At 41.4% G+C, this 10,111-nt stretch overlaps 1 protein-coding gene across 1 annotated transcript; it reads left to right on the top strand.

Moving 5' to 3' along the window:
• The first annotated feature begins 651 nt into the window (after positions 1 to 651).
• LOC145989950 (protein yellow-like) lies at positions 652 to 7,482 on the top strand. The gene is made up of 2 exons (XM_083125486.1): positions 652 to 818; positions 4,834 to 7,482. Exon 2 carries the CDS (start codon positions 4,845 to 4,847, stop codon positions 5,994 to 5,996), a length of 1,152 nt encoding a protein of 383 aa, XP_082981612.1. The 5' UTR covers positions 652 to 818; positions 4,834 to 4,844; the 3' UTR covers positions 5,997 to 7,482.
• Positions 7,483 to 10,111: the final 2,629 nt, after the last annotated feature.

Raw genomic sequence — 10,111 nt, 5'->3', positions numbered from 1 at the left:
ATCGACACAAAGTATATTTCAAACATCTTAGTCATTGAATCCTTTCGTCACCAAACAGAGCAAGTACTTCTGTGACATAAAAATTCTGTAAAACCTTAAAAAAATATATGAACACCTGAAAGAAAGGTTTGATTTAGGCGCATAAACCTAAAAATAGGTTCTAATAAGCAAAATAGGTTATTTTAGGCACAATAAAATTGCATCAGCTGTTGCGTTTTTTTAAAAATGAAACGTTGACGTAACTTCTTATTTCTTATTTACCTACAAAGGAAAAAAATTGGTTAAAAACCTAAATTACGAGGTCTAGTAATGACATACGCGAGTACTTGGACTTGAATCTTCAATCTTCACAGATAAAAATAAAAAAAACACCCACTTCCTCCGAAAATTAAACTCGACACTGGTGTAAGAGAAAGGGGTGGGGGTATCCGTGAGTATCTTTGTACAGCGACTTCACTTTGTCACCGCATCTCTGACGTCAATGTCAAGGAACCGTAAACTGAATAATTGACATTGATAACAATCTAAATTTTTAACTACGCCACTATTGCATGCGGGGCTGTTACGTGTTGTGGCCTCACTTCAGAAGGAAAATATGAAACATGGATGTAATTATGTGGAGACAAAAAGAGGCACCGATAATCGCTTCCCTTATTGTCTCCAACTCTTAGAGGAAAACCGTGTAAAAATACAATGTGTGATTAAAGTTCTTTCTCAACATCTTCCTAATAGCTATTCCCATTTGTGGAAACAACAACAACTCAGTTTCAATTCTGTCATTGTCTTAGGAAGACGACATATTGTGCGCAATTCTCCAGGTAAGATTTTGTATCTTTCTTTAACTTTTAAAGTCAAGTTTCAATAATGCATTGTTAATATATTTTACTTACTTCTTTAAGACACAACTAAAACTTTTACTGGGCACAAATAGTTAGTATATTAGTGCAAGCCTATACTGGCGGCCAGTGGGGTGCCCAGGATCTTTGAAAGGGAGGGGTTATGTGTATATTTTTTTAGTAGTCAGTCCTATTTTTGCTATATTTTCCCGCCTTTTACATTCCTTTATTAAAATACTTGACTAAAAGGGGGGTATAACCCCCACTAACCCCCCCCTTGGACACGCCACTGCTGGGGCAAATTGAATACATTTAAGTGCAGAAAGACACTTATACTCCTTAATCAACATGTTATTCATACTGTCAGGAATTCTTCTTAATATTCTTCTTCCCTATTTTCAACATTTCTCCTTTATGTAATGGTTTAAATGCGGGAAACGCGGCAACAGACCCGGCGTCTCAGTGGGCGGTAACATTTGAAATAACCTGCAGACTTCTGGCACGGAAATTCCCTCTTTCGATCCGCGCGTTTCACTTTTGTGGGCGTTACACCATTTGATTTCAATAGAAGCAGACAACAGAAGTTCTGCTGCCTTGTTTCTCCACGTCTCAGTGGGCGTTAAGTCCTACAAATTAGTTTTTGGTCTCACCTGGTCCTTGAAAATATAGATATGTTTATCGGTCCTTTACAGTTCAACTGGGTGTGTCGACACTATATTCACTTCGAGGAAATGTGCCTAAGGTGAGATACAGTTTTTCTAAATGAATACGTAGACGATAAAATAGAAAACAAATTCATTTCTGTAATGTCGGCACTGAACATCGCCCTTAAACTTTAAAATGGATTCATTAACTTTATCTATTTATTGATTTGCTTTATTTTTACTTCGCTTTTTGTGCCACTTTTGGCTAATTTAAGAAGATGGGAATGAGTGATGATATGATGAATGGACACTCACAAACATCCATGCCCAGCCCAGGATTCGAACTCTGCTAACTACGCAGCCACGGGGGCCGGCTCATTAATTTTAGTTTACCCTAAAGCACTACAACGTAATTTTGAAAATGAAATATCAAAAATGTCATGTTAAGAAAGTAGAAAAGGTGTCCTAGTTCGAGACAGTCCAAAAAGTTTCTAGTACTGGCTAATACGGAGTGATAGAAAATACCTTGTCCTGCAAGTTCTACCATGTTGACAAAACACAGTGAAACTCGCGAACTATACCCTGTTCCAGCTAACTGTGGAGCAAGTCTGCGCATAGCGTCAGAGAAACGAGGGAAATTGAGTGGCCGGAGCGAAGCAGTACACGCTGCTGGGAAGGCTGGTAACTGCAGTCGCTTCCCCCCTCCACGCAATCCCGTTCCCTCTCACGTGTTCATTGGTGGGGCCGTCACGCGTCACTACTTGCGCAAAGACTTGTTTGCGCTTGCCTGCTCCACAGTTAGCTTGGACAGAGTATAAAGTGAAGAACGCCAATGTGTTTTCTCCTGTCGCTTCCCTTTCGCTTGTCACAGGCTGCCCCCATGTTGCCGTGTGTGTAACGTCCCTTCGTTATCAAAAACATCAACAACTTTAAATATTACGTCTCTGCTATGTACGGTTCCCACCTTCAAGGTGATACAAACACCTTACACTGAAAAAAAATGTATTAAAATATTATTATATTACAATGGGTTATTTAAAAAAAATCAAGTAGAGCGACAATTTAGCCATTGGGGAATTTCCAGTGCCTAAAAATTAAAAATTCGACAGGGGAGAATTCCCCTTTCACAAATACCTCCCTGAATGTGTATGTGACTGGTATGGATGAAAATAACGAGCTACTTTAAGGTGGTTACAACACGTTAAGTTTGGATACAAAGTAACTGTAACGGTAAAGCGTTAAGGTAGCCCGGGGTATTAAGGACCACCAAATGGCTATTTCATTGAAGAAATTCATCAGGAGCTGTTCAAGAAAACACAAACAGGATGCATTCTAGAATGTATATTTTCTAGTTCACATTAATGACAACACAAACGAGTAGGAATATAATGCAAAAGCAAACACAACAATGAATTGAAAGGTAGGTTGCATGGTCCCACTTGCCCCTTTGTTGGGTAATAAGGACCAGTCAATGGGGTTTCAAGGACCGGACCACTTTTGAATGGTACGTCCTTCTTTTTCGAAACACAATGATCTTGAACTACGTCACGCAAGTCTTGCTTGTCCATTCCAAAACCCCACCGAGGAAATACCGGGTGTCCGAGAAGTCTTTGTATGATAATAAAAATTAACTGTACCCGCTATATGCAACATAGACATGAAAAAATGGTACCAAAATGTTCAGAATCTATTCAAGTTTTTTTGTTTCAAGTTTCTGTAACGTTGCAGTAGTGTAGCAGTGCCAGTGTCCAGCAAACCGGAAATGTGCACAAGTCAGGAAAAAGCTGAATGTATCCTGTGGTTTCACGAGAGAAGGTCACAAAAAACAGTGCAGACACAGTTTCAAACATCGTACGGAAAGGTGCCGCCCGATGGTAGGAGCATTAAGTCGTGATATGACAAATTCAAGACCACAGGATCTGTTGCTGACGCAACCCCAGACGAAAGGGTGGAAGATGTCAGAGTGGCTTTGTGCGCAGTCCGAAGAAATCCGTGCGTACGGCCTCACGTGAGTTACAGATGCCAAAAATGTTCTGTTCATGATGTGTTACACAAACGTTTACTGTTTCGTGCATACAAAGTGCAAATTCTGCAGGCTTTGTTGCCCAATGACGGCAAACGCATTGACGCTGATAATGGCTAGCTGGAACGTGTTGCTTTTTCAGACCAGGCGGTCTTTCGTGTCAGTGGTTTAGTGAATACACACAACGTGCGTATCTGGGATAAGGAGCCCCCTCATGAGGTGAGGGAGTCGACCATGGACAGCCCGAAGGTGAATGTTTGGTGCGCGCTGCTGCATGACAGAATAATCGGACCGTTCATTTTCTGTGAGGACACCGTAACATCTGGAGTGTATCTCAACATGTTGTAATTGTTTGCTATTCCGCAATTGCTAGAATACCACCCACATGTTATCTTTCAACAAGACGGTGCACCGCCACATTGGAGTCTGGAGGTTCGTTCCTATACCTTGATCAGAAATTTCCTGGAAAATGGATTGGTCGAGATGGACCGACAGTGTGGCCTGCACGATCTCCAGACATAACCAACCCCTTTACATTTTTTATGGGGTTATGTGAAAGACAATGTCTACAGAACTTCTGTATCCGATCTTGCAACTCTGCAACAACGGATAACGCAAGTCATCACATCAATCCCTCCTGTGATGTTGGCTAATGCATGGCGAAAAGTTCAATTTCGACTAGATGTACTCCGTGCTACCAAGGGTGCTCATGTGGAGATTTATTGATTTCTTTCCTATTGCCAATAAAACTTGAATAGTTTCCGAACATTTTGGTACCATTTTTTCATTTCTATGTTGCATATAGCGGATACAGTTAATTTTTCTTTTCATACAAAGACTTCTCGGACACCCGGTACTAGAATGAAGCACTCCTCTAATTGTGATTCTTCTGTAGCTGTTAGTGCAGTAGACGTTCCAGGATGCGCTTTTAACTTCATACAGCCGCTTATCAGTTCTTTATGGCGTTTTCGCGCGTCTGCCTTTTGGCTGGTTCCGTTTCCCGGTTTAACTACGCAGCTTACACGCCATTTGTGTGCAGAGTACTATTTACACAAACAAAAGAGGATCACAGGCCGTGCACACGGCTGGTGCGGCTGTCGCTTAGCATTTCTCTGCGCTTTTTATGAAATTCTAGCACACGGTCCTTAATGCAACGTGGTCCTTAATACCCCGGCTTACCTTACATTTTGGAAGCAAAAGAAATTGTACAATAACGCGTAACTGTCTGAAGAACTTACCCGTCTGTGACGTTCATTATAAGTTTACTTGCAAGATTGGTCACTTATCTATTCTAGAATTGTTGCTTACAATGTTTTATGCTTTTCTTCAGATTAAACTACAATGTTCTTCGCCACCTATCTCTGTTTTGCGATCGGAATATGGCTGACGAATGCAGCGCCATCTTTGGAACCGGTCTTCGAGTGGGTTCAGATGGATTTCGACTGGGACACCTCCGAACACAAGTCCTACGCGCTCGAGGTGGGTGAATACATCCCAGAGAACAACGTCATCTTCGGGGCAGCGGCGCATGGACAACGGATCTTCTTCACCGTACCAAGATGGCGGGAGGGAGTCCCCTCCACGCTCAACTGGCTCCCTCTGAACGCAGGCAAGTCGGCACCGCTTCGCCCATACCCTGACTGGGATTCGAACACGGTAGGCGACTGCACAGCCATGCAGAATGTCCTCCGTATCCACGCTGACAACTACGGAAGGCTGTGGGTGGTCGATGCTGGAACTGTGAACGTCAGGACCAATCCTGCAAGGCTGTGTCCGCCGAAGCTGCTTATCTACGATCTGATAACCGACGAGCTGATCAAAATCTATGAGTTCCCAGAGGATGTCGTCTCCGATGGCATCTTGTCCAATATCGTCGTTGACATCAGAGGCGACCCACAAGATGCTTACGCCTACATTGCCGAAACTCGAGGCAATGCCCTTCTAGTCTACAGCCTCAAGACCAACAAGTCTTGGAGAATCTACGACCCTTCCATGGACCCTGATGCAGAAGCAGCAGAGTTCATTGTCGACGGCTACAAGAGCACCAAGATGGTAGGTATTGTCCCAATAGCGCTCTCTCCCTTGCAAAACGACAACCGCTGGCTCTACTACAGCCCTCTGACCAGCTACAAGATCTATGCTTTACCCACGGACATCTTAAGAGACGAAGAGGCATCCAAAGACGTCACAGACAGCGTCATCCTCATTGGTGAGCGCCAGGCCCAAACCGGAGCCACGGTGTTTGACGATGATGGCACCCTGTTCTACGACATGAAAGGTACCAGCTCTGTCTTCAGCTGCGACTGCACTAGTGACTTCTCGACCGACAATCAGAAGGAGGTTGCTTCTAGCGACGACAGTCTTCGTTACGTCACGACCCTCTTCCTCCATAACGGTTACTTGTGGGCTGTTAGTAACGACTTTCACCTTAACCGTGAAAACGATTATACTTTTGACAAACCACATTTTCACCTTGTGAAAATTTCAAAGTAATTGTAGGTTCATTTAATAAAATTGCAATTAGTTTCAAAACACTTTCTTTCGTTCTTTTTTTCAATTTCTTAGCATTAGCGTCGCTACTGGATAGGCGAAGGTAGTGGCTAGCCCCCCCCCCTCGTTAAGTGCTCTTAGCGCACCCAAACAGCCTTCGTGTATAAACATCAAAATAACTCCAAAAGGCAATTTAGCAAGCGCTCAAAATGGACCTAAATTAACACACACACGAACACAGAGAGAGAGAGAGATTGATTGACGTAGGAAGGGAACGGAAGAGAGAGAGAGAAAGATGTAGCATTAGAGGAATAGAGAAAAAAGATAAAGGAAGAAAGAAAGAATGACAAAGAAAAAGTGTCGAAAATGAGGAAGTGAATGAGAAAGAAAATAAATGGAAAAGCGATAGGAGAGAGAAAGGGAACGAAACGCAAGAGAGAGGGAGAGAGAATGAGAAACAGAAAAATGAGAGATAGGAAAACAGGATGAGAGAGAAAGAGAAGACATGGAAAAAGGTAGAAGAAAGGAAGTTGAGAAATGAAACACAGAGAGAGAGAGAGAAAGAAGAGACAAGAATGAGATAGAGAAAGAATGAGTAAAAGAAAATGGAAAAAGAGGCAGATATGGAAAGAACCACAGAAAAAAATAAAAAATGAGAGAAAGTGTAAAAGTGAAGAAAGACAAGAAAAACAAGAGAAAACAGAGGAGAATGAAAAGATCGGAAAGAGAGAAATAAAAAGAAAAAATAAGATGGTATGCGAAAGAAGCGAAAGAAGCCTATTACCACCGATGCACACTCCACTTGACAATTTTCAGTCCACCTTTGAATCCACCCAAGCGAACTTCACTGATGACGCAAATGTTTCTTAATGCATGACTTTGCAGTCTTAGTTAATGAACGTCGTAATATATATTTACTTTCTGGTTCTCTAACCGAACCATCATCACACATAAAACGGCGTATTAATTTTTATCGTTCTCGGCGCTTCCCAATTCATGACGTCAAAACCAGATTGCTCGGAAGTGATGTGGCAGTAATCACAACATAATTAAATCCTGTAATCCACACATGCCACTTATTACACATCTCTTCCCACCGAATCTTTATTCACATAAAAAGTGCGTCACTGGAAGAACCAATCAGAAAGGCACCAGTAACACAAATTGAATCTGATTGGTTGAGTGCTGTGACGTCAAAGGCTTTGGCGGGAAAATAATATTATTTATATATATATATATATATATCATTCAATATTACTTTTGAACCAGGAAAAAGTGTTCATATTCCACGGATTCGTTGCTGATGTTCCTTTGAATATGTTGTGTTTGTATTTACTTTGTAAGAGTATCGTGAAGTAATCAACAATAAGAACACAAATGTAATAGTACCATCAAGGTATTCTCTACAATTAAAAAAGAGTAATGTAGTATTTTAAACACTCGAAATTTATGTGTATAATAGGTATTGTATTTGCATATAATCATTAAAAGACACATGAGAAAACATGTTTTTGTCAATTAATTTATCAGAAACATTTCTAAATATCCTCATTTTGATATAGGACGGCTAAAATATTTAAAAGAAGCCTTGTAACATCACATATAGCCAGACATGTAGCCAGGGTCTAGTACCTTCAGAAATCCTACAAATATCTAATTTTAATTAGTGCATAGTGGTTATTAATTTCACTTCATTAGCAGGTTTAAACATCTTGTATTAATATATGATGTAACTTACTGAGGAATTATTCTTCAGGGCTTCTACGCCCCATTTTTTTTGCTTTTAGATGAAAGCTGCTTATAAAGGATGAGCCCCCCCGAAATAAAATTCTGGCTACGGGCCTGCACTATTGTCCAGGAGAGATTTATAAAATTTGGGCACCTAGGCTATCCTTTGTGTTGGGCCCTGTAGATATTATTATTATTAACAGTTTTGTTAACTAAATAACTAACTCTCTAGCCTTCGTAAACCCTAAGGTTCATGGCTGTAGAAACATAGGCCTTCAATCTGTCCCTATCCTGAGCAGGATCTATATACTCTTCCATCCCTACCGATTTCCGCCTCCCCGATAGCGCAGTGGTAGCGTCGTCGCCTTGTAATCAAGGGGTCCCGGGTTCGATACCCGGTGGAGGTACATAGTGGTTCGGATCCCACTTTAAACAGTAGGTCCAGTCCCGATTAGCCTTACTGTGCATAAAGTGGACTCAAAACTGCAAATCAATCAATCAAAACCTACCGATTTCCTTTAGGTCCATCTAAACATTATCCCTCCATCTTCGTCTTGGTGTTCCGACTGGTCTCTTACCATCAGGTTTCCCAACAAGAATCCTGTAAACTCTTCTTTCTTCTCCCATTCGTGCCACATGACCTGCCCACCTAAGTCTTCTTCATTTCAACAGTTTTGTTATCAAGGTATTTCCACTAATTGCTTGCTCTGTATTAACACCACTTGTAAACTTTAACATATAGACACGTCTGATTAACACTCTTTGAAGAACAATTGCTTATATTCTCGATACCCGGTGAAGGCACATAGTGGTTCGGGTCCTACTTTAAACTGTAGGTCCAGTCCCGATTAGCCTTACTGTGCATAAAGTGGACACAAAACGCCAAATCAATCAATCAATCAATTGTTTATGTTCGAGCACTGTTACGTGAACTCTAGCAGGTTCCTTTGTAGTCTGACATATAGATTGATTGTGATTGATTTGGCTTATTTTACCTGGCTCTTCTGCAACTTTTGGATAATCGCGATTATGATGAGTTATGATATGATGACATTGTTGAAGGATACTCGCAAAGAACAGCCAGCCTAGGCCCACATTCAAACCCGGGTCCTCTGGCGTCTTAGCGCTTTGTGCTAACCACTCCGACACGAAGGTCGGCCTCCTCACTCATTTATTTCTGACGACGTCAATGGCAGGATATGAAAAGAGTCCTCAAGAGAACAACGAGAACACGTCGAATAGGAAAATACCGGGTAGCCCAAATAAAACTATACCCAAAACGGTTCAAATGGAACTACGGCCGACTTGTGACTTCGGACACTGAGGGCGGTCCTTTTCAACACTTGCTGTAGGCAATGTCTTGGACACTCTTGGAGTAAAGAATACCTTGCTTACTTAATCTTTCCTTTTGGTATAGTTTTATTTGAGCCACCCTGTAGTGTGTGTATGAAAGAGAAACTTTACAAAGAAAGAAAGAGGGAGAATTAGAAAAACAGACAGAATGAGAATGAGAGACAGAAGATAAAGAAAATGGCCGGAAGTCATTGAATCCACTTGTGTGTGTGTGACATTGATAGTTTCCATATGAGAGCTGCGATGGTCCAGACGTAAACAATTTTGAAAATAATAATAAAAGAGAAAAAGAATAAAAATATTATTAATAATAATGATAAGAAAGAAAAAAGATAGAAAATATAAAAATGTAAACATAAAATAAACAAATTAAAAACAAAAAAGTAGAAAATGTGTGACTGCCACGTTGAAGGCGCGGGTTCGATTCCCGGGTTGTAATTTGAGGGGAATTTATCCAGCGATGTCCTTGCATGGAACGGCTCTGAGGTTCACCCAGCTTCTAATAAAAATGTACCTGAGGGCAACCTTGGGGCGCAAGAGAGTTCGGAGCGTGGTACTGATCACATCACCTCCCCACACGAATTAATGAATTAAAATTTTTGGGTGCGTCGGCACACTTGGTCATTTTACACCCTTCAGATTACACGGGGAAAATCCCCCTGTATGAAATCCATACCTTAGAGTTTAAAAAAGGAATTTAAAACATCCTCATACGGCCGAGTTTGTGAATGTGTGGATCCCTACCTCCTTACAGCTTCATGACATGGTGCAACGTAGAGAATGTGTATGTATTCACCCTACGAAAAAGGGAATCGGGACTGTAGAACAGAGCTGGCCCTGGAGAAGGGCAACCCGGACACTCCCCCCAGGCCCCAGACTAGATAACACATTCAACACAAAATACTTCATAAATAATAATTGTGTTCAAAGAGTTGCCACACAGAAGGATCTCCGTGTCATCTTTGATGAGAATCTTTTCTTTTCTGAACACATCTCCGCACTCACGAAGGGTTCGATGCGTATGCTGGGTCTACTCT

Source organism: Lepisma saccharinum, chromosome 7 (assembly GCF_977018435.1).
Source record: "Lepisma saccharinum chromosome 7, izLepSacc3.1, whole genome shotgun sequence".
In the NCBI taxonomy this organism is placed as follows: Eukaryota; Metazoa; Arthropoda; class Insecta; order Zygentoma; family Lepismatidae; genus Lepisma; species Lepisma saccharinum.
The sequence above is the reverse complement of the archived record's forward strand: the minus strand, read 5'-3'. Positions and strand labels throughout refer to the sequence as shown.